Source organism: Pseudopodoces humilis, chromosome 16 (assembly GCF_049639895.1).
Source record: "Pseudopodoces humilis isolate 2021_Gansu_Grassland_sample_001 chromosome 16, ASM4963989v1, whole genome shotgun sequence".
Taxonomy (NCBI): domain Eukaryota; kingdom Metazoa; phylum Chordata; class Aves; order Passeriformes; family Paridae; genus Pseudopodoces; species Pseudopodoces humilis.
The window spans coordinates 13,570,032-13,594,682 of record NC_142215.1 but is presented as its reverse complement, the minus strand read 5'-3'; the positions used below and the strand labels follow the sequence as shown (position 1 = coordinate 13,594,682).

The 24,651-nt window shown below is 39.7% G+C and overlaps 2 protein-coding genes across 7 annotated transcripts in view; both read right to left on the bottom strand.

Annotated features, from left to right (window-relative positions):
• MYZAP (myocardial zonula adherens protein) overlaps positions 1-8,030 on the bottom strand; it is a 43,821-nt gene extending 35,791 nt beyond the window's left edge. For 2 of the 4 annotated variants that reach the window (XM_014251213.2, XM_088062965.1), the window contains exons 1-2: positions 7,417-7,525; positions 1,571-1,660 (exon numbers count right to left, since the gene is read on the bottom strand). In XM_014251213.2, coding sequence (XP_014106688.2) covers positions 1,571-1,660; positions 7,417-7,500 — 174 coding nt within the window. In that variant the 5' untranslated portion in view covers positions 7,501-7,525. Of the gene's footprint in view, positions 1-1,570; positions 1,661-7,037; positions 7,057-7,416; positions 7,526-7,912 lie in introns of those variants that run through there. The other 2 variants (XM_088062963.1, XM_088062962.1) reach the window with 2 other exon arrangements.
• A 13,975-nt stretch (positions 8,031-22,005) lies between these two features.
• Positions 22,006-24,651, bottom strand: part of CGNL1 (cingulin like 1) — a 54,912-nt gene continuing 52,266 nt past the window's right edge. For 2 of the 3 annotated variants that reach the window (XM_088062968.1, XM_088062969.1), the window contains exon 19: positions 22,006-24,207. In XM_088062968.1, the coding sequence (XP_087919094.1) occupies positions 24,063-24,207 (145 nt within the window). In that variant the 3' untranslated portion in view covers positions 22,006-24,062. The remainder of the gene's footprint in view (positions 24,208-24,651) is intronic. The other variant, XM_014251248.2, reaches the window with a different exon arrangement.

Here is a 24,651-nt window from a genome sequence, read left to right as displayed (position 1 = left end):
AATTGCGTATGTTTTTTTCTAGTCCCAGCTAATAAGGACCTATCTCTTACACATCATTGGTTTGCACAGTGAGCCAAATAATGTATTTATTATCTTCATATCCTTAACATTCTTTGATATAAAGCCCACTTATCTTTACGTGTATTATGGGGGAAATAACAGCTCATCAAATATGAGGTCCCACTGAGAAAAAAATTGGTCACATAAGAAAGTAACTACAAATTGTCCAATGCTAATTCTTAACATTTTTTTCTCATTATCACATTACTCAGAACCATAAAGTGAGTAAGGCATGAGTAAATATCTATCCTCCTCATAAGCAAATTCAGATTCCTCCTAGGGCAATGGGCCCATAAGCTTAAGCCAGTCTGAGGGTTGCTGCAATCAGATCCAAGCTGACGAGAGACTGACAGAGAAGCTACTCTAAGTGCTACAACTAAACACCTCTGTACAAAAGGAATTATTACTATTTAATGGTGGGCCCAATTCAGTTTGCATGAAAGTCTATTTAATCTATTCTGTAAGTAATATTTCTAGATCCTGAAAAACCAAGTACTCTGCCAGACAGTGTGTGAAAACCTGAGTGTATAAAAGACTCCAGGACAAAAAAACAACTAAGGATAATGAAGATAAGGAATCCTTATCTTCAGCATTTTACTTTGCATTCCTTAGAATGTTTGCCTTTCTCAGTAATTTTACAGTTATTTTTGCCTTTAAGTATCACTAAGAAATACTATTGTTTCTCTTCCTACTGTCATACTGCTATTTAGACATTGAGTCTGGCAAACTTCACCAACTTGTTTGACTTTGGTTTATCAAAGTATAAATGTGGTGAAGTTGTGGAGCCTGTCCAGCTTCCCTTTTTAGTCTTCATCCTTAAGACTAATGAAACATCATCTCTTGCAGTGAAACAGCTCTTATAGAACAAGTTCTGCACCAAAGCGGATTGTAATTTTTTTTCTGTGTGCACACTATTCACTTCTGCAAAACAAAAATGCCCTTCTGAACCCTTCTAAGCACATAACTTCCAAATCTCTTTCATTTCAGAACAATCTTGAATTCTTTATTTTATATTTTTTATTTGTACATCACCCTTTACCAAAATTAGCTGACACACACAAATATCAATATCCCCAGCACACCAACTACATTAATACTCAAATCTTGCACACTGTTACGCCTACATGAAATATAAAACCCTCTTTTAGGATCAAGAGGATCCTGATCAAGAGGATCCTGATCAAGATACTGTTTAACACAGGACCCTGTTCCTGGTAACAATTTCCTGCCCTTTGATATATAAATATGAAATAATCAAGTTTTAAAGGTACCTCAGTCATAAATCACCTACAATATCTGTTCCTCTACCACTGTCCTATTTTACACGCAGTTTTGCCATCACTTACTCCAAGGCTTAGGCTCAAAGTTCACACCCAACTTGATGACCTTCCACATGTTGTTAAATCTTCTAAGATGACTGGGCTTTGGGCTGCCAAAACAACAAATATCAACATCTGTGCAGGGAAATGCTTACTTCTTATTTATAGAGAATATGATTCCTAAAACTTACACTTTTCTTTCTCTCAGTTTCCTTTGGTCCCTGCTCAGGCTGTGACACTTCATCAGGTGGCACTGTTAAGCGTAGCCTGCACACATTCATCTGAAAGAAGAACAAGATTTAGGTGTTACAAAAATGATTTTAATAATTTACTTTACAGAATGAACTGTACTGACGTTCAACTTTGAACTTACTTATTTCTGTTTTCTACCGCACAGCTGTCAAAATATTCTTTTTAAAGGTTAAAGGGGTTTCTAGCTGGCAAAAAATAATTTAAGGGCATCTCCATAATTACATACCTGAAATAGTGAAAATCCATTTCAATCAACAAATCGTTCTTAGGTACTCATAAATGACATTGAGAGCTGAGATAACAGAACAATTAACATAATTTTCTACTTTCTGAATTTTGTTTGCTGAATTGGCATACTTTTATTCTTCAAAAGGGATTATTTAGAAACACAGGGTGTATTTTAGAGTAAATGCTTCTCTTCTGCTCAGCATATAGCCAAGTATATGCCTCAATACTGCAACTCCACTAAATGTGAAATAGGAGTAGTATTGAAATCTGATATGTACAAATGGTTTGTAAAGTTTCAAAACACTTCAGAAAATAAGTTAAGAGGTGGTGTTTCCTAACTGATTTTAGAGCAGCCATTCTCTTGCCAGCAGTCATGATACCTTTCTGCAGCTGCAGTTTGCCTTGCTTTGGGCTGAGACATCTTCAGTTTAATGGTGTTTTCCAAGCAATACATTTCATACAAGAAACTTGTTGAAAACATTCAGTCTTGGTCCTATTCATGAGACATTTTTGTGGAAAACAACTCTAATTCCTAAGCAGAGCATAGCAAATGATGCTGTCCAAATTCAAAGCTACGCAATACCTTCCTATAAAATCCCAGCTGTCTGCTGGCAACAAAGAAAGCTCTTAAAGCTCTTCCTGAAAACCTCTGAAGCATCTCTTTCATGATTACTGTGGGCCATCATCACTATTGTTCTACAGCCCAGCATCTCATCTGATCTAGATCTCTGCAGTTTCTCCTGAAGTCACGCTGAATGTGCATCTCTCTCACACCCACCTTCCCACTGCACTTGTCCCAGCTAACAGCTCTCATCTTGGTCATTACAGCACCTCTTTTTGCCTTGAAAATGGCAATAATGTTCTGCTGACTGCATTCACAGCACTGCAGGAAAGCCCTTCCAATACACCCCAAATGTTACCAATTTACAATTCATTTCTTCCATCTTTTAAGTCATTTAAGCTTCCTTGACTGCATTTTCAAGCCTCTTTACAATACAACTTCCTCAGAGACCATTATTCAGCACCACAACAAGAATCCCTAATTTCTGTTTCCAGACAAAAGACCTTTTTCAACTTTTCAAACAGGCTTTAACTTTTTCTTCTTCCCAAGCAAAAACAAATGGAAGAACTATCTGCAACTTCACTATTTTTCTTCTGGCTTTTCTTTAAATCTGTTGAGAGAACAAATCAATAGCATTTAGACTACTGGCATGTTGTCAACTGTATTTTAGAAATGTTATGTACTGTCTTCCTTCTTCCTCTCAGTTTGGTCTTTCAGGTCTGCAAGGCCAGTAAGAAACAGTGTCCTGATACAGATAAAATTCTTATAAAATATGCAAGATGTGTCTGTATTATAAAGAATAAAAAGGGGGGAAAAGCCTATAAGAAGATCAAGATGAAATATAACCTATTCTGTAGACATATCTGTGAAAGCAATGTTTTGTGCAGTGGCCTCCTCCCTGTTGATTTATCATTCATCCATATGCCAGAAAACCCAGAACAAGAAGCCACAAAGTGACATGAAGCCCCCAAAACCTAAAGGCAGTTTACACTTTCATATTTGCTAAAGAATACTGAAACAATTAAATGCATTTTAAAATTATGAAACCTTGTACATTGGCTTTTGATACTGATTGGCTACTACGTTTGTTCTAAGAACACCAGACTGTCTCCATTAACTACAGAAGCTGGTGGTATTTCCTATGTACAGATTAGTTATCCAGATACATTAATAATAAATTTATCATCTATGGAACTCATTAATTCATAAGATAATTAACATCACCTTTCCTCATCTATTTCCTTGTGCCCTTTCTTCCCATTAGCTTATTAGGGCTCTTTCCTCTTAAAACATTCCTGTTTACAACAAGAAAGGAAACACAGACTGGCATTCCTCCATGTAGGCAAACAAAGACCAGAGCCATAAATAGGAAATATAAGTGAATTTGTGCCGTGCAGGAAGTGATAGATGAGGCCAACCTTTCTTATAGTGATTTCAAACAAAGGAAAACTGGACACAAAGGAATAAACATGTTCCTAGGACAAAGCATTAAAAATGCCTGAAATAACTAGAAATAGATAATGACTGGCAACTCAAAGTTAGGAGAAATGAGGTTGTGTATGATTCTCTGAAGCTAATAACTTGCCTATTAATCAGTACGAGGCTAATTATAGCCAACAGAGATTCACAGTGCAGTGACTGTAAATAAGTAATTATCTCTGTACCTGTACACTAGTGAGTGAACCACGGCTGCCCTTCACATCACAGGTGCTACAGGGCTACTTTGAAGGAAGTCACAGAAGTCCAGTATAGATGGCAGTCAAGTCATCACATCTATGCTGGAAATGCAAATTAACATTTGTTGAGACTAAAACCACTGCACAATCAAAAGGTTGTCATAATTTAAGCTGTTTTTCTTGCCCTTTTCACCTTGCCTTATCTATTACCCCCAAATCACTTACCCCACCCCACCCCAACTGGCAATCATAAGGATTCTTATGGCTTGAAGTTGTGCCCAGCAAGGCTCGTAATAGCAATGGCAAAGTACCACCCAGTTTCTTGCTAGAACAAACTTACACAGGCTGTACTCTGCTCTTGCTTACAACAATAGGACTTCCTCAGCCTCCCTGGGGAAACAGCAGCAAATGTATAAAGTAGCCATGCAGTCCTGCTCCTCCTAGGCACCAGATGATGCATTCTACCTCAGGACAGCACTACAGACCCATCTGCTAAAATTCAGAAACACTACGGAGATTGGAAAGGAAAAACAACAGGCACTGCTTTTTCCTCCAGCCCCCAGAAGCAGTTCTGAACACTGCACAGGCACTATTCTTGCTCTGCAGGCCTTCCTGAAGGAACAACACACTGTGCCATTTGTCGGTGAGTTTACTTGACCAAATCAATAAGCAGGCTCTCATGGAAATCACAGCAAGCCCTCCTCCCACAGCAAACACTGCTGTAGTGATGCCTTAAAATGGAAGTGAAATCCTAACAGGAAGAGCCTCAACTCAATGCCAAACAGTGGCAGGATAATGTGCAACTGAGGAAAAAAGGTAATTTCCAGAAACAAACTGGGTAATGCAAAGAGAAAATGGGGAGGAGAATGAGACCTACTCTAACAGGGAAAGAAAGAGCTGCAATTAAATTTCCTTCATCTGCTTACTGACACTAAGAACAAGTGAGAAAACACAGGGACAGAGATGACTTCCACCTTACCTCTATGTCATTGACATTGTAACTTTGTGAGCATAACTTTTAAAAATAAATACTGGGTAGAAGAAGAACGAGGTATCTTTCTAACAATCCTACAAGACTGTCTAACTTTTGTTTAATTTACAGCATCTGTAGATTTGGCAAGTCAGCATTATAAATAATCTCGATTGTGCCAACATTTTATGCTCACTCCTGGCTTTTTGACACCAACAACCCATAAGTGGCATTTCCAAAGCTCATCTGACATCATTTGTGAAACAAAGACACAGACAGGAAAACAAAGACTGAACAGGTTCCCCCCAGCACAACACCAGACAGCAGAAAAACCAACAGGTGAAAACACTTTTTTACCAAATTTCTAGGAGGCTAGTGGGACAGCATAGAGGAGAGCTACTGCAATATGGCAGTTAAGAAAAAAAATAAAATCTAGCTTCGTTTAAAATGTTGGGAATGCATGGCCCAGATCCACAATCCACATGTATGTTTACCATCCTACTCAAATCACTAGGGTGCAACTTTAAACAAATACAGATGACAGATTCAATTTAAGTAATGTTCTTCAGCCTCTTCTTCCCCTGTTCCAAAAAACAAAGCACCCAAAAAGGCATAAATCAGAATTAATTGTGGGCTGAAATAATTACAGATTTTTGCATTACAATCAATTGTTAAATTAATGAGCAATGCTCTTACAGAATAACCAAAGTTATTAGTACAGCAACAGAAAAATACAGGCTGTTCTACTAGCAACCAGTCTCTAAGCATATTACAGGAGCCCCACAGGAAAATGGTTCAGTATTGATCTAACTTCAAAGCAGCCCTGGAGTTCAACATCACCAGAATTTAATATTGTTGATACTGACAAAAGAAATGGGGATAACACTTTTGTAGGGTAACTATCTACTACCCTATCAGCTCAATGGCCAAAAGTCACTCCCTTCACCTAAAGACCAGCGTTGGCTTTAGACCTTTGAAGGTGAAAGCAGAAAAACAGTTCATGTTTCATTTCAGTCCTAAAAAGCAGAGAAGAAAGTACTCTCTTTGGTCATTTATCTGTTGAGTAGCCTGCTCCATTTATGAAATCTCTGCCATGAGATTCTACACACAATTAAAGGGCAATTCTCCTGTGACCACAGGCGCACAGGAATGTGACACACATCTTTCATTTATTCAGCAGTTATTCTGTCTCTCTCCCCTCCTCTGACAACTCGTGATAAGGGAGCCACACTTCACTAAAAAAAGGGACAAGTTTCCAGTGGGTTGTAGTCACAAATTAAATTTTTACCAGTCTTCTTAAAAGAATGTATCAAATACAGTTCATCATTCCCAAGAAATCAATCGAGGGGATTAAAATAAGAAGCTTATCACTTAAACAGAAGTTCCCTTACTGTAACTTCTTTAAGAAATGCAAGAACAGGGAAACTCAATGGGAATACAGAAGACATATAGGGAATATAACTATGATTTTCAAATCACTGTAATTTTTCTTATGCATGAACAATTTCATTTTTTATGAAGATCAGGGATCTTTTTGTCAGGAAGGCCATTCTGACCTTCTTGCTATCATGTAAAACCAGAGCAACACGACATTCTTCAGTTTTTAAATTAAGAACTCATATTTTTGAAGCATCAAAACAATAACTGCATAATTCAAGAAACAGCATGATCACATGGGTGTATTTTTGGTAAGGATAAGATTATCACTTATTTTGATTTCTTTCTTCACATGTGGAATCAACATTCACGATGATAACAGTGTAGTTAACAGCAGCAAGAAAAGGGTTATTTAAAGCTGGGCAGCTGTAGAGACATTCCTGTCATATCTGCCTGAGTTTTAACAACTTTTTACAAGCCTAACTGATTAATACATGGTTATTACTTACTGCATTTATGAATTTTTTTAAAAAAAATCAGCAGATTACATATCTGCATTTGAGGAACTGATTATACAATTAAATTACTATTACCATCTAAATCATTACGGTGAGCTTTCTCATGATAGGATAGGCGAGTTTGCAATTGTAAATATCCAGGCATGTTTCAAGGATGCGGGGGAAGTCTCCAATACAAGTACATCTCCCTCGCAGGTTTACAGAACAGGCCAGGTCTAGAACTACAAAAGCCTTGCAGAACTCCCCAAAAACTCTTCCTTTCTCCCCACCTACAAAGAACGCAAAAAAAGATGCTCTCGCACACCGCAAGCTTCACCTGAAAACACCGAAAGTACGGAAAGGGGGGAGGTGGGGAAGAGAAAAGCGCTCCGCAGGTAACTACACGAGGGGGGATGTCAAGCCTCTGCTTCGCCCCGCGACCCCTCCCCGCCTCCCCCCGCGCTGCCCCGCGCACCTTCCGCCGGGAGCGGCCACCCTCGCCCGGCGGCCTCCGGGGGGTGGTGGCGGTGACGGTGGGCCGGGAGCTGTAGCGCAGCATCCCCGCGGGCCGCCGGGCCAGCGCTCTCTGCGGCTTCTCGGGCCGGCGCCGCCGCTCCGCTCCGCCCCGCGCACTTGGCCGCGGGCGGCCGCAGGGGCCGGGCGGGGGCGGGCCGGGGCTCCGCTTCCCCCTCCGCCCTCAGAACTCGCGGCCCCGCGCCGGCTCTCGGGCCGCCGAAGCGTCCGATTTCCTCGTGTGGGGCGACACTGCGAAAAGCCCCTGTGGGACGCTGAGGTGTCAGTGCAGGGGGGCATTCCCTCTGCTCACGGAAATATTGGGTGTCGGGAGAGGAGCTTCGAGGGGAGACCCAGAAAGGTCCTTTTGTCACACAGCCACCTCCCGGCACTGGGAAACGGGGTTAGGGCTCGCAGGAACCACGGGCGGCCGCTCAGCCCCGTTCTCTGGCACCCACCTCTGAGCGCTGTAGGAGAGTGCTGTGTGAGAGCTGGACACTGTCCTCCCCTTCTTCCCACAGCAATTCGTGAGCCGGCCAGGTCTGTCAGTTGTTGTCCGTGCTCCAGGAATGTGTACCAGGCTCACCAGAAAGCACGCGATCTCTGACAGCCTCGGGGCTCACAGGCACGAAGCCGGTGCGGCTCAGTGCGTGAATGACAGCATCAGCCCCAGTGCCAAAGGTCCAACAAGGTGAGTGTGGTCTGCCCGAGCCGGCTGGCCCCGAGCCAGATTGCAGGTGTGGACTTCAGCATTTCAGCTGCTCAGTTCTTCCGGATCTGTGCTGAGGGAACGCTATAACCCTACACCACCCTACACGGCCTAGGCACACATCTCCATCTGCAGCCTTGGGCATCTGTCACGAGCACTACATTCCTCAGTAATCAAGGAAGTTATAAGCTAAAGAGATGTTTTTGTTTGAAAGAAATGACAGAACAAATAACTTAATGAACATTCTAAAAATAATTTATGTCCTGTCTCCAAGTAATTAAGACCACAAGAAAACAGAGTTATGGCTACACATGTCCTTACCCCTTAAGATGTCAGAGACCAGAGAGCTGAAGAGAGGAAATCTGCATTGGAGAAATGGAAACTGCACTGAACTATGGGTGTCTCACCCTCTGTGTGCAAAATGCCTCTGTTTGCTTCTGCCTCTCAGCTCTCTGTCACCAGGGCAGGATATTGAGCTATCGAGCTATCAGCATGACAAGGACCCGAGGAAGAGAGAAAGAAATCATTGCCCAGCACAGAGGAATGAATGGAAGGTCTGCATTTAATATTCAGCATCTTTTTTGTTTTTCTCCTAATTACTGTCCCCTTCTCCTCCTGGGGAGGGTAATATAGCCCGAGGCAAATTAATTAGAACATCCACTTGTATTTGGATTTCTCTTAAGGCAAGATTGAGTGTTACATGATTCTTTTTGTGGCAAGGTGTCTTGTTCCTACAAACAATTGCATTTCCATATGAATCACCCCCCCATCTTAAGTCCTCTTTGTAATGCTGCTTTTGTGGGTTTGCAGGTGGATAATAGGTGTGTCATCATCAACAGGAACAAGTTCCTTCACAAGCATGTTGTCTACCCATGGGGCTATCCCTTAGCACTTGCTCCTGGTCATTCTGGTCAGTGTATTTAAGTTCTGGTATGCAGACAGCTCTGTGGTTTCAGCTGAGAAGTTGTTCACAGACCTGTGAGATTGCCCTGGTTAGTCACAAGTTGCTTTGCACTGTATTTCCCTCTAGAACAAGGTGTGTTCGTGGGGCTGCCCAGTCACTGCAAGAGAGAAACACAACTGCTTTTGTAAGAACAGGAACAGAGATTAAATTTGTACTACAGTGTGGAAAAGGATCTCCCTTCCTCTATAAGAGTGTGGCACAGTAATCATTGGCATGAGAGAGCACAGCACAATGATCACAACTCTGGGAAAACTTGCAAGATCTGCATCAACTTTGAGAATATTGATAATTTTTATGGGAACCTCATAAGCGCAGATGAGCAAAAGACTTGTCCGTGGATAACAGGCAATAAAAATACGGTTTTCTCAGTTATGTCTATTTTAGTTGCAGCTCTCCCCATTTCTTGGAAAATAGCAGAAAGACACGTTTATTTGATTTACCAATATTTGTTTGAAAAGGAGCATCTTCTATTTAATCCTCAAAATTAATATCCTCCAAGAAAAAATAACCTACATGCATGGTGAGTAGTCTCCCTATTTTGGATACTCAGAATCTCCTTCCCTTCCCCCACCAACAAGATGCACAACTGTAATAATGAGAATAATTTGTTTGCTGCCTTGCTACTTGACCACGCAACAATTTGCAGTCTCTTCACCCTTTGTTTAGCCTGTGTGACCCTTCTTTGAATGAAATCAACATTTGGAACAACTGTTTCTTCATCCCCAAAGCTCTGCCTACACTACAGGGATTATTAAGCCAAGCACTTGTATGGAGTGAACATCTGGTACTCCCCAGGTGGCAAAAAGAAAGCTCAAGAGAAGCTGTTGATGCAATATGAGACACACACAGCAGAGCTGAAAAAAAGAACTCTGGAATTATTTTTTGGATTAAGAAAGGATAATCAAATTTGTGATCTTTGGCTTGGACAAAAGACAGTGTCAGGGAATGGGTGATAAAGGCACAGAAGATCATGACTGGTATGCAGAAGTGAGCAGGGAATAGCTGTTCATTATTTCCTACCCTTGAGAACAGTGGATTTGAAGAAAACTAGGCACCACATTTCTGTGTGAAAATTTGTCAGAAGAATTACTGATCCTGAAGGGTATAAATGCTCCCAAAAAGTAGCTGGGTAAGCTCATGGAAAACAAGCTACAAGGGCTATGAAACATGAAGACATGCCTACAACTATTAGACTAAACTACAATTAGACTCAGGAGCTCCCTGAAATGTGGATTTGCTTTGTTGATAAATCCCCAGTCAAAGGACCTCTGACCACTCCCTTGTCCTCCTGGGCAGGATTGACTCTCCACCAACAGTACTAGAGATGCCAGGCTTCTAGCAAGCAACACGTCTCCTCTGCTCTGGAAGGTGCTCCCATGCCCAGTTGTGCCTTGCCTTGGGCACACTCTGCATGTATTCATGGCTGCAGCTCATTATTCCACATTTTCCATTCTCTCTCACCCCCAGTGGAGGTTTAATACACTCACTCTTTCTCCACAATCTCCCTCTTTCACTCCCTGACACCCCAGGGAGAAGTCTCTGCTTGGTTTCAGCTTGTCCCTTCTTGCCAGGCCCCATTACCTCCTTGGTTCTGATAATCTGAAGTAAATTTGCCACAGTTTACAGCTCTTTTTTCCTGCAAGAGTCATTGTACACTGCTGTGAGCATTTCATACTGTGCTTGGAACATGACACTAGTTTACAGAAAGAAGATGGAGGAATAGAAAGTAAATCACTACTTGGGAATTAGTTTGACTAAAATAACCCTGTTCTGCTGATTTTTACAGCTGGACAGACTGCCCAAAAGGTATACATAATCATACAGATTGCTCATAGACAATATACAATATGGTGGCAGAACATAATCTGACCACGATGCTGAGCTTTCAGTTCAAAACCTGCTAGTGCTTTGTGACTGCAGTGGTCCAAAGGCACAGCAGGTCAATTAGACGATGACACTACAGAATGAATATCTGAAGCAATAGTTATTGTGAAAAAGCTAATATAATTACATAGAAACAGCAATAAATTTAAAGCGTAGGCATCTTTTTTGGTTTTTGTAACTACTCTGTTTCCCATTACCAGCATTACTGACATATTTTTTTCTCAGGAGGCCCAAAGACCATTATGCTGTGGGAGAAATTAAATGGGATGGCACAGAATCAACAGGCCTTTCTATGAAAAGCCCTTGATCACAAGATGGACACAGAGCATACAGTACATGGAGGAGGAAGAAGGTTTGCCCTCCTAGAACAGCAGGAGTGGGTAGCCTGGTCTTACCATAACAAATTACCTAATGTAGACATGATAAAAGGCTGATTTATTTTTTCCCTGTCAAAATCTCCTGTCCATCTTCAGGCTAACTGCTGAAACAATCCAGAGGAAAAAGAAAAGTTCCTGTAACACATGATCAACTGGAATATTAATCCTATGAGATTTGGGAATAATTGCAGTCACAAATTGTACAAGAATTCACACCTGTGGTCATTAAGGTTATAAAGTCCCATTCATATTGCTACAAAAATGAGGTTATAATTAACTTCTAATAGCCTTCACTTTCCAGGGGGATTAAGATCTATTCTACCTTCATCATCCCTAAGGCATTGAAACCCATTTATAGCAGAGATTATCAAATGGACAGATGCATGTAAAATATTTCAGAACCAGACTTAGTAAGAACTGGAGGTTTGCTCAACGATGTTTCCTCAGGAGCTGTTTCTTTTTTCTGCCAGCTCTCACTGTTGTATTCTACAAACACACATTTAGCATCATGAACTGTCAGGCTCTCTTTTTTGGGTGTTTCAGCTCATGTGACAATTTTAGCCTGCTAATGGTGAAAAAACAGATACCAGAAACTAAGCCCCCAAAGTCAGTTGTCATAGGTGCTCTTGTATGCAATATACAAACCAATATATAATACTGCAGTTTTTCTCTTGAGTAGTATTTTTGTCTTTTATTGGCAAATACATCTTTGCTGCATTTGCAGCTGTTACCCTTTTGATTTGACATAACACATAGAGCTATCTGAATGTTCAGCTTGATTTAGCTACAAGCATCAAATCATTTCTCAGACCTATTGATATAATTGTTTTCTCTCACTTAACACTCTTGCTACATGGCTAATTCAAGATTACTGCAAAAACTCACTTTCCTGCTGATCTTACACACACAAATCTATAATTAGGAATTCCCACATCAAGTTGAAATGCAGAATACACATTTTATTGGTGCAAAGCCCTCAGTATGTATTTTATGTAATTATTTCAGTTATGGTTGAATTGAATAAAAAATTCCTGGAGTTACCTGCAATAATACCTTGCTTCCATCTTTACTGATAATGTAAAGTCACAGACTGCGATTACAGAAAAATGTTTCTTTTAATATCTTCTGCTTTTAATTGTTATCCTTGCTACTTTCTACTTAAAGTCCATGTTCCTGCTGAGTTCTCAAAGTACTTTTTTAACTATGCAGCAACAAAGTAAAAAAATGCTAGATAGCGCAATAAGTAATACAATGCCATGTGCACAGTAATTTCCCCTGGCACAGACAGAAAGGAAAAAAAGGAATGGGTTAGTCAGGAAAAGCTGTTTCTGGGCATGAACACAGAGCAAGTCCATTGAAGCCAATCAGGTAATGACAATAGTACCAGGATTCTCCCACCTACCTTTATGCATTCCACACAGTTTGTACCCCGAGCAGTGGGAATAATGAGAATTACACCTGGTAGATGTGATTTATAGAGCCAGACTGTTAAAAGCAGTTTATAGAGGAAAAAAATTACAACTGCTAAGATTTTAATGAAGGCTGCAAAGCCCTAGAAGGGCATGTCTTTCAATAAAATGTTATTTTCACCTTTATTTGGGAGAGCTTTTCATTAAGCATGTATATAAATAAAAATTTTACACTTCTATAGTAATTATTTTTTGTTTTATTAAAATAAATAAGACTGGAATTTAAAATCAACCGAGAAATATGAAATGTATTGAGACAAATACAGGACAGTTTAATTTATTATATGTGTCTACATTGGAATGAAAAGATAGCACTTTAATTTTTCAGTTACAAATTCTAAGGGATCTAGATAGCATCACTTTAAATGTTGCTGAAGCATATAGGGCATCAATATGGTCCTGATTCAGCAGAAAAAGTACAACCCCCTCATTCATCTTCACCATTTCCTTTTTCATGTGGGTCTCCCATTCAGTTCCCAACTGGGTCACAGCCCATGGCACTGTGGCTTGAGATACACGTGAAATGCTGGAAGCCTGTCACTCACTCTCCAGCAGCAGGTTTGGTTTAATCAGTCATGCAAGCAGTAGAATTCAGTATAGATGTCATATAAAAATAATGCAGCACAGGAGCAGCAGCATTGTTCACGCAGGGGTGTGGCTTGGCCAGGTCACACAATGGAACTGGTTAAGGTAGGTAGGAGAGCAGAAAACAGGCACACCCACCATCAGCACCACAGTTATATTGACAGGTAGCTGTATTTAAAATCCTGTTCCACTCCCTAGTGATAGTAGCAAATGACAGATCTCTTCTGATTCTAGCATTGTCATTGTGGCATGAAATAAGGAAATTTTAGAGGCAGAAATAAATTGTGGAGTGCAAGTTCTTCTGTAAGTGTAAGGAATGGACATATTTCAGGGAGTGGGAGAATTAAGGACAGGAAATCACTACATGTATTTGACTGACTTCTTTTAGTTTACAAAGGGGAAGATCAGACATTTCATCTTTGTTTCCCCACAGGAAAGGAAACATAGAAGAGTAGGAAGGGCAAAAACAATATTCTGCTTCAGCTCTATCTTATGATAGAAGACCAGAATAGCAAGTGGTTGACTTCAGCCCTGCTTCAGGGCAGAGGATGATGGAAACCAGGCATTTGTCTAGAACATCTGCACAGATGCAATAGAAGTTCTCAGCTGTTTGGTTTCTCCCTTGTTTTCAGATCTGGTTTAAGACCTCCATGTTCTCCCATCTCAGAATGATGTACATGGGAATTTGGCAGCTCTTAATGGACTCTCACAGCCCATTGCCTGTTCACACAGCCTGGGACAGGGAGCTGTCCATGAAAGTTTAGTGTAAGTGAAAGATCTTCTATTTGTTTTATTACTTATTTCCTTTCTACATACTAAAGAAAGATTTGTTAGAAGTCATATAAAAAGAAAATAAGGTGGAAGAGAAGGAAGGGGAGGTATTTTAACCATAACATATCAGGTCATACTGACTCCTGAAATCAGGGGACCTTCATCAGGAAACTGTGGTCCCTCAGTCTCCAAAATCATTCTAGCAGACATATATTTATCTACAGTATAGTGAAATTTTCTTATCCTGTCACTAAGAACTGTCTCATTTCCTCTGTGCCTAAGTCATCATAATAATAGAAGAAAGTAAAGTCACAATCAATACAGAAGATAATATTTGGTCTAGCAGGAATAAAGTTATTAGGAGGGAACGTAGGAAGGACTAAATTGTTAAGCTACTTAATAACAGCTGAGCCACAATGACTAAATATTACTTAGGGGACTTCCCCTCTAATGTTGGTCCTAGGAAGGAAATGGATTTACACACCTGACCACTTATATATTTGGTCACACACTGTATCTGTGAATCTGAATGGCCACTCCCCAGATTTCCCGTGTGTCATCCTTCAGGATGCTGCAGCCCAGCAGTAGATAAAGACTTCTGGCATTAGCATTAACTTGAAAATTGCATTTCCCTGAACAATTAGCTGTTATTCTTTTCCTCATAACCTTACCATGCTTAGGCATTTTGCTGCACTTCTGGCCTACCAAGGTTACTTCTTTGAGAAGTCTATTACAGGATAACAGAGTACCATTCCCACCTCAGGAAATCTTTGAGAGGAGTTACTGAAGGACTGAAAAGCTACCTGAGTGGCTGGACTGACTAACACATGGAACTCTATTAAGCCTCCTTGAGTTGGCCTGATAGGGCACATTTTCCTATACTTCTTACTGGGGAAGAATTGTGTTACCTTGTAGGGGTAAACAGAAATGGCATATCAAAAGGTGTGTTTAAATTCTTCTCTGTTGCAGCTTCTCATGGAATGCATACATTACAGGGCTGCTGTATTTGTTTCAAAATGCAGCTTCTGCAAGGAGTATTATTTTCCCATTAGCTTTGTTTAAGAAGAACTCACAAAGCTTTTTAAAATTCACATATACACAGTCACATGCATGACAGTTTGGATGTAAGCACAGAAAACAGATACAAGAGGGGTATGGATAGCAATGAATGCTTAGAACAGAACTCTCTGAAACACCAATTCTCCTTGGTGCAGAACAAGAACAGAAAGACACCAAAAATCATGATAAGAAAATTGCCCTACTTGTGCTCTCATTTTTTACTAGCATCTGTCTGATAATAACTGAGAAGTAAACGGAGATGCTCTGGGTATTAATGTGGGTTAATAGAATTAAAGTGGCACAAAGGAAATATCTTATTGCCCTTTATAATTAACCTGGAGATCCATTGCTGCCACAGGTCACAGAGTGAAGAAGCCCTGAAGGAGGAGGTTGATATGTGGTTATGGGTGGGGTTTTCAGGCTCAGGTTTAGGTCAGGCAGAATGGTGAACTGGCTGGCATGAAATCAGCCTGAGTTATCAGCCAGATTTACCTGAGAGAGACTGACAGTAGTCTCTGACACAACTGACATGGGGGGAAGGAAAGGAGGGGATCAGCCTTCCTATGGGGCCCTGGGAATTGGCTGCTGTTGAAAACAGGATGTTAGACCATCAATGTGTCCCTGGAAATTTCTATATTCCTACCTTTTAGAGAAACATTTACCCAATGATTAATATAGTAAGTAACACAAAATCCAGTCCTCCTCCCTCTACAATCAATAGACAAATTCCCAGTAATTTCTACTTATATAGAGCAGAGGTTATAATATATTAATAGTATGCACTGGGTACATTGAAAACACCTGATGGTTGTTCATTTTTGAGCTTATTTTTAGTAAACCATTTGGAGGAGTAACAAATACTTTCAAAATCTTAATCCACTGTCCTGTGTTCTATCACTTCTCATCATATGACTGAAGTTAGAGTCTCTATGAATTTTGGGGTTTTCCTCTGTTAATACACACATTTAGTAATTACATGGATTAACAAGAGAACACAGACAAAAAGATGCTATAGAATTTAACATTGGACAAAAATGTTAAAGTGCCCTTCATAATTGCATTTCTGCTGAACATTTCCGTAGGTTTCTCAATAGAATAGTTTTCCTCTCCTTGGCTTATGCAAAGGACAGTGCCCAACGTGGGTGTAAATTGCAAAGGAAGATGAGTATAACTAGAACACTTTCTGCATCCTACCCGTACAAACAAATCTTCCTGTTTAATAGGATGCCTTTTCTGCATAAATCTGCTGTAACCATAAGCAGGATTTCACCATCATTTGGAATAATTTCAGTTTAAAGGTGATTTTCTGACAACAATGGAAGTATCTAGAAAAACAGTGACTTGAAACATATTTGGCTGAAGTTTTGACCCTGATGGGAACTGACATAAACTTCCTCATCTCTAGGCTGGATGTCTGCAGTGCAGGAAAGGCACACAATCACACGTACAGATGGTATGGTTAGATTGATCTTTGTCTGGCATAACTCCAGCCATCATATTTTCATGAATAATGGATGTTCTTACCAGCTGCGAACTTCTGCTTTTTGATAAATTATCACCATCAATCCAAGTGTGTCTAATCATGCTGTACAAAAAAAAAAACAACCGATTTTTATTATCCTTGCTTTATTCTCGAGATTGTCACCTTGTTACAGTGTCACTGAACAGTCAAGACAAGATACTCTGAGCTTTTTCTGTCCTTCTTCAATTAATTTCTTCAGACTCAGAATCACTCAATTTTCTATCTTCTTACAGAGTCATGCAATAGTATCTGAGTACTTACAGCACGAATATTTTTATAGGAAAGCACCATCCTCCTTCTCATATCAGTCACTTCATGCACCTTAACACCTTGAATGCTACTTTGACTGTGGTTCTACACTTAAAAGGATTTTTTTGTGGAGCAGCGTGTCTCTTTCTGAACAGCCTACTTCCTGAATGGAAACCTGGCTGTTCTGTCTTGTATTTTCAATAGAGAATTGATTTCCACGGAGGAGGCACCTCGGACGCACCGAGCCACTCCCGGCCAAGGGGCCGGAGCCGCCCCGTTCTGCTGCCCCCTGCGGGCCGCGCTCCCTGCGACTTCTCCGAGACATCTTGGTCTGCACTGCAGTTCCCAAAGTATGAGATTTCCAAGCCTTTTCCGACGAAAACCAGTATTTTTTTTCTCAAGAGCCAGATTCTGGCTCTGCTAAGCACAGAATAGTTTCAGAGGAGCAGCAAAATTAATTGGGTGTTAATGTCCCATTTTCCCTCTACATTACTTCTAATTTGTAAAAATTGTAAAGGTGGTGAGAAAAATTGCACTGACAAGATAGAAGTGCCAATCAAAGTTAAAACGTGTTGCTTGTATCTGACTCTGTCTCCACTCAGCTCATCCTCAGAGTATCCTCCCAGGGCTCACAGCTGACAGCTGGGCACACTCACAACTGTGGTAAGAGGCATGGCTCCTCTGTGCCTGGTTGATATTTTTTATATACTTGAGAAGAAAAGCTAAAATGACAAGACTTTACAAAAGTTTATGGAATCAAAGCTCAATTACCTGATACCTAGGGCTCTAGGCTCAGCAAGCATAGGAGGTACAGGACTATTTAATCACTCAGTGTGGAGACCTATCCAATGCAGGAATTACCCTGTGCACTGGCACTGACACCCCACAGAACAGACTTGAGCTGACTGCACCGCCAACTGAGCTTTCCAGTGCCCAGTGTCCTCCCTCCACCTGCACTGCCCTTCATCTACAGCTGCTAATGTAATTTAATGGCATTTTGACATGGATGGATGCTGCAGTTTAGATAGAGCCTCCTGAGGCTGGGGTAATCCAGCTTTGAGCCATAAGCACCTGCATTCCCTAGAAAAGCATGGTGAGGCTTTGCAGTAAGAGCCACCAGGTGAATACAAACATTCACCAAGTGAGGTAAACAGATATTGCGCAAGTTAAAAAAAGCTCCTTATTTTGCTCAAATAAAGCTGAAAGACAGGTGTTTAATGCCAAGGCCACAGTGTGTCCTGACATTTCCTGTGCTACCACCCTGGCAATGTCACCACAGCAGAGTGCAGACACTGCCTGCCTCTCGTGGTACTTGTGGACACACGGTCAGCAAAAAGTGAAGCAAAATAAACCCCCAGGCATATAGTACAGCTTTCACCCACAAGAAAGAGAAGACCCAGCAGACACCTGGAGAGTACAACCAGGACAGGGGTGTTAATTTTGAGTTGTTTCTTTCCTATCCTCTGACCGAAATACTCCAAAACTCTAAACTTGCCAAATAAAGCAGGATGTCCCAACAGCCACACCGTTCTGTCAGCACCTGGGAACCTGTAATTGCTGTGAATAAGCTAATGTTAACTCTGTTTCCCAGACATCTGGTGGTCATGGTCTCTTCACTTCCTCTCTAGCCTGGTGCATATCAGCCATGCATTGGGTCTTCCAACAGAGTCTGCACTGGTCACTGATGAAGAACTACAGCTGGGAAGGGCAAGAGAGACCATCAACTGTGTACTGTGTTAGAAAGCACAGCACAGACTGGTAGTCCTGAGACACTTACCTGCACCTTTATAGGGCTGCTGTGCTGTAAGCAGCTGGCCCAGCAGGGTCTCTAAATGGAATCTGTTTCATTTAGAGAACAGAATTTCCAAGTTTGTGAGCATTTGAAGTTGGTTTGTTATATCCACACAGACCACTGTGACTCAGTAAAGCTTAAGAAGTTCACATTTGGGAGGGACATTTTGATCTAAATTACAAATTTGATCTTATCTCTAAAATAGCAGGACACCATACACAATATGTACTGAAACAGCAAGGCACAGTGGGCTGTGTTTAAAGTACACATAGCCTAATTCAGGAAACTTCCTTTCTTTGGTTGGCTGATTTTGCTGCTTTTACATAATTTTACTATGTTCATAGTTTTACTTTATTCTTTTTTCCTTTCCACTTTTCATAGCCATTCTACCAGTTACACAATAAGCCATTTTCTTGTTTGAAGAAAACCAGATCTGAAACTCCCCATAAAGCAAGGAAATCTATACTTAAGGCTGTTGTTCTGCAGAAAAGACTCCACAGAGCCTGCTGGTTACTGCAGAGCCAGACCTTCAATCTCAATGTGTGCCAGGATCCTTAAGAGTGAAGGGAGGGTCAAAATCAAATTAATCAGAACTGGATCCTGAGCTGAATCTTCCCTGCTATCTGTATTTCTTCCTTATTTCCCAATATGCCTTTTGATAGCATCCATCCTAGCCAGCCTGCATGCAACCAAGATGAAAGGAGTACTTGAAACTACTGAAAACAGCTTTGTAACCTAACACATGAAGCATTGTTCAGAAAACCCATTCTGCTGAAGCAGAAGTACACAGAAGGCAAACCAAAACTCAGGTTACCTGTAATGAGTTCCTCCTCTGCATTCACATAGAAGTGTTCCTATTGTTTTCCTACTGACAACTTGGAGACCTTAAACTTTCATCCTCTACCTGTGCTCTGAATTTAAGTAAATTTTTATATTGCCTGTTCTTCTGCTAATGTCATGAAGCTTCAGGATCTAAATAAAGGAGTAAATTGTTATTAGAAGTGGAGAAAAGATCAAATGTTCCAGCTTACATAAAACAGTTGCTCTGTTTGACCTCAGATAAGGTTCATGGGTACCAACAATTAAAAGGCTGCTATGCTGCTGCTGAGGTAGATGAGGAAAACTACTGCACTTGGCCTTGTCTGCTGAACTTCCCTTCTTAAGTCTGTCCTTTCTTACATGTTAAAAGAAAAGCCTGCAATACAAAACCCCCCTTCTATTAATTTCTATACTTTTTTCTCAATAGCCCAGTGCTCATGAGTAAATTCTGAGATGACAATGAAATTTCCCTCAGTATAACATAGTAGGGGTCAGGAGGTTAAACATGTGACCTAGTCAGAACCTTATGCAAAAAAGAAGAAATTAACTGTGTTAGAAACCCTGGCAGTTTCTAAAGAATGTTGCTCTTTCAGCAAAGTCTTTGAACAATTTGCAATGTTACTTGATAAGTGCAGTTGGTAGAAATTAAGCAGCTGAAATGTGTAGCTCTACTCACAGGATAGAAAGCTCCAGTAAGCTAAAAGAATCAACATTTAATTACTAAAATATGCTGTGTGATCCAGAAAAGGCGTAAAAGCTGAAGCTATTGCACTGTGTAGCTCACTCAGCAAAGCACACAGCTGGTCTGTAAAAAATGAGGAAAACACATGGCTTCTGGAACAGTTTAGAAAATAATTTATAAATCAAAACAGATTATTTAATCAGGAAAAGGGAATTAAGTTGAGAAGAGGATAAATCAGAGGAATACACAGATTAATCAACAAGTTACAGTCTCATCACCAAGAGTTGTGAGGGGAAAACGTGCCTGGTTGATTGAACAGTAAAAAGCACAGTGATGAATTAAAGTATTTGCATAGTACAGGAGTTTCCTTAAATAAAGTGCAGTGCAGGGAAATGGGTACAGGGGATAGCAAGATGACAACTTTTTATTTCTTCAGGCACTAACAAGAGTTGTGATGTCTGAAAGATCTTAATGCTTTTATGAAAAGGGATGCCTTCTAAACTCAAGGGCATTAAAATGCATTATTGTGACGAGTATCTTTAATTTCATTGCTTAGTGAGTGAGGAGTCTATGGAGGACAGGAGGATTTTCTTCACCTGTTTAACATTTACATATTTTGCACTGTATAGAAGCTACCATGCAAAGATCTTGGAGCACTTGCCAAATGTTGGTGATTTAAAACATAAAAAACTCTTGTAGAAGTAATTTGTCTTCTCCTATCTACAAAAACAGACTCAGAAAACCAAGGCCAGAAAGGACAAAAAGTTCACTGTTCACTATAGATTACTTACACTGAGAGACAAGCATCCACTATAAAAGTCATCAGTTTAGGCTAATATAAAACATGATTTAGCTTGGGTCTGTTTGTTTAAGAGATATTTATTACTGTGGAAGAAAACTGAAGTTCTCTACAGCTCAGAATTCAAGCCATGTCTCTGCAATATACTGGCAACTCTGATGTTTATACAAACTTCTAGGCACTGAATGTCTTGTAACTGTTTCTTTATATATACCCCCCTCTTGCTTCCTTTTATGGGTCAAGAGCTTCTTCTGAAATTAATTTAAAAATAGATTACATGAAAGAAACAGGAAATTTTTCTAAACTAAACTTTGACTGAAGATGAGCTTTGATCAGAGCAAACAGGAGGTGAAGTGAACAAATAAGATGACCATAAACTCTTAAAAATTTTGTTTGTGTCAATGAAGATAATTTTACCATCACCATAGTTAACATGTAACGAGAAACAGAGCTACCAGCTGCTTGCTGAATGAACTGAAATATCCTTTTCAGTGTCTTAAGACTTTCAGTAATATTATTTGAGAATTTTAAAGGGGAAATGCCACTGGCAAGTCAAATGAACAAACTAATGACAAGTCCTTTTTCTGAAAACACAGGTGGGGAGGGAGGTTCACTAAGAAGGATTGCTGCAAGTAGGAGTCTGCAATGATAGTGTCTTCCTCCTTCTAGATAAAATGAGGAGCCTTCTAGATGTACACCTGCCACCTGCTTTACAAGTTACAAAGAAAGTAGCTATCCAAAGAGAATAAAATGCAGAAATTTGTTTACAGCATCCATAATTTCCCAGATAATTATTTTCTTGTTATGTTTTAAACATGTCTTCTCTATGAAATTCAACTGTCATATCAAGCTATATGCACAAAGTAGAACTGAGAGCACTGACTGTTTATTTTAAGTGAATTTTTCTTTTACAGTTTAGTGTAACTGGAGGTAGATGCAATATTAAGTGATTTTTTTTCCAGTGGTTTGAAAGAAGTCATCTATGAACATTACAGGATAGAGTACTGGAGACTGGAATCAGTTGCTTGAAGTAAATGTCTACATAAACATGCAAATGAAACAACAAATAAATCACAGCAGTTTCTATGATGATTGTCGGTACAGTGTAGCACGGGTCTTCTTGGATGAAAGGCTGTTCCTGTGATGTCAAAATAGTAATGCCAATACTGCAAAAAATTCCCTATGTCTGCTACTGGAAAAGATATAAGATTCAGAGACAAAGTATTACAACTATGCCGTTCCTATTATTTCCCATGTAACTCAAATTATCAAAAGCAAGTTGAAGGGAATTACACAGCAAAGAGTCTGATCTGCTATGCAGGAATGCATTTCTGACCTCGCAGGCAGGAGTTCCATCTCATGTAACTGTATGAAAATGGATACTGCCGTTGTCAGGACTTTTGCCTTAACCACATCTGTCAGCCTCACTGTCAGAGCTGTTAGATTTGTTCTGTGCAGCAGATTCCTTTGTGGGAATAATGGAAGCTCCCAGCAACTTCAGTTCAAAGTATTTTTTTTACAATTCCATGGTTACTTGCTCAAATCAATGAAGTGCTCGCTAACCTGTAACTGAGGACAAATACTGATACATAGAAAGGACCTAACCATGGTTTATTAACAACATTTTGTAGTAATGACCTTTCCTTAGAATTCTAGGTTTGCAAAGGAGCAAAACCGGTCTGATGTAACACAAATGGCAAAAAAATATTTTTAGCAACAAAATAGAAAATGTTTTTAAAATAAAAACCTCAGTGCTCTTTCTTTTAAATTTCCCACAAAGTTTGTTGAATAGACAGATATATCTGCAGACGTGATCCTGCACTGCAATATATCACAAGTAAAAGGTCCAGAAGAAAAATCAGATTACATGCTTTCTGTTTCCTTGGTGCAATTTCTTGCCAGCAGCATAAAATTTTCATATCAATTAACAGATTCAAGCATGTACTTATTTCAAAGACCACAACTAATTTTACTGGAACAAGTGGGACTCTTTAGAAACTTGCAAGACAAGATTGTCCCAATGTACTGAAATCAGCAGGCCTATAGCATTCTGCCTCTGACAGATCTGACTTCCTTTCAGGAAATGAAAGATACCAAGTAAGAACTGACATCACTCTCACCCTTCCTTACTAAGAACAGAAGGATTCCCAAATTAAGTTCACAAAGAAGTTGAAGCCAAGCCTCTCTCGTGTAGATGAGATGGTCCTTTTAAAGTCAACAGGCAGGATTAACATTTGACCTCTAATATACAGAACACATACAATAAAACTTATACTGGTTTCAAAATATACTTCCTGGCCCAGGAACTATGAATCTGCTCTGTAATGCATGAAATGTATTAATTTTCATCTGTTTTCCTCTTAGTGAAAATCCAAACATAGCATTCAATAGAAACCTTAAGATTTTACATATCAAACTGATTTATATAATATTTGAAACTTTACAAAATAATACTAAAGTAGTCAATAAAAAGATCAAATTTAAAATATTTACATTTTTTACATGATTTCCCCTTACTTACAATTATTAAATAATCTTCCATAGTTTCCTTAATTTTAGGGAAAAGCTTTTGATAACTAAAAACTAATTTTGAATTACTATCAGATGGCTTTTTACTCAAACAGAATTTTGCAAAATCCCATTTTCAATGTGAAACATTATCTCCACATTTTCATTAGCAGTTTTATATATATATATATATATATATAGAGATATAGATATAGATATATATATATAGCTGTTTTATAATGCAATCCTATTTTCTATAATAAACAGTGGAGATCTAAATAAGAAAATGGCACAGTATGGATGGAAACATTATGTTCCCAACTCTTAAATCCCTTTATGTCATTTGGCTTCTAGAATATCGAGTTTCTTGATAATTTGTTATTCTTCCAGTACTTTCAAGCAATTGAATCCATACTTATTTAGATTTTTGTGTCATCATCTTTTGAGAAATTATTTCCTGAAGGTACTTCACAGAGACTATCACCATCCGTGCTGAAATCATCGTCGTCATCGTCATCATCATCAGAATCAGCCAACACTTTACTTGGTGACTTCTTCAGTCTACTAAAGCAAAACCACACATATTTACTATTAAAACACCACATCTACACACAGAACACACAAAGCTTTAAACATTGACAGGCAGGATTTACATTTTTGAAGGATGTCAAAGTACTTGGGCAGGGGCAGTTAATCATAGACATCTTACATGAATGAAACGTGCATGGGATAGAACAATCAAATTTTCAAGTACCTCTAACTAAAGTGGCAGAGAGAGGAAACTGTAACCTTTGCACACTGGATGTTCCCAGATGGCCAAGGAAAACTAACACAGGATGACTGTACCTCTCAGCCATTAGGGAAATTTTTACTGTTACAAATGGTAAGAGTGTCAAGTCCCACCACTTTTTTCCATTTTATATTCCCTGCCTCAATGACTTTATTCAGAAGGGAGATCTGGGAAAGAAGGCTGGGACACCTAAAGAGTTTGACAGGTCTGTGTCAAAC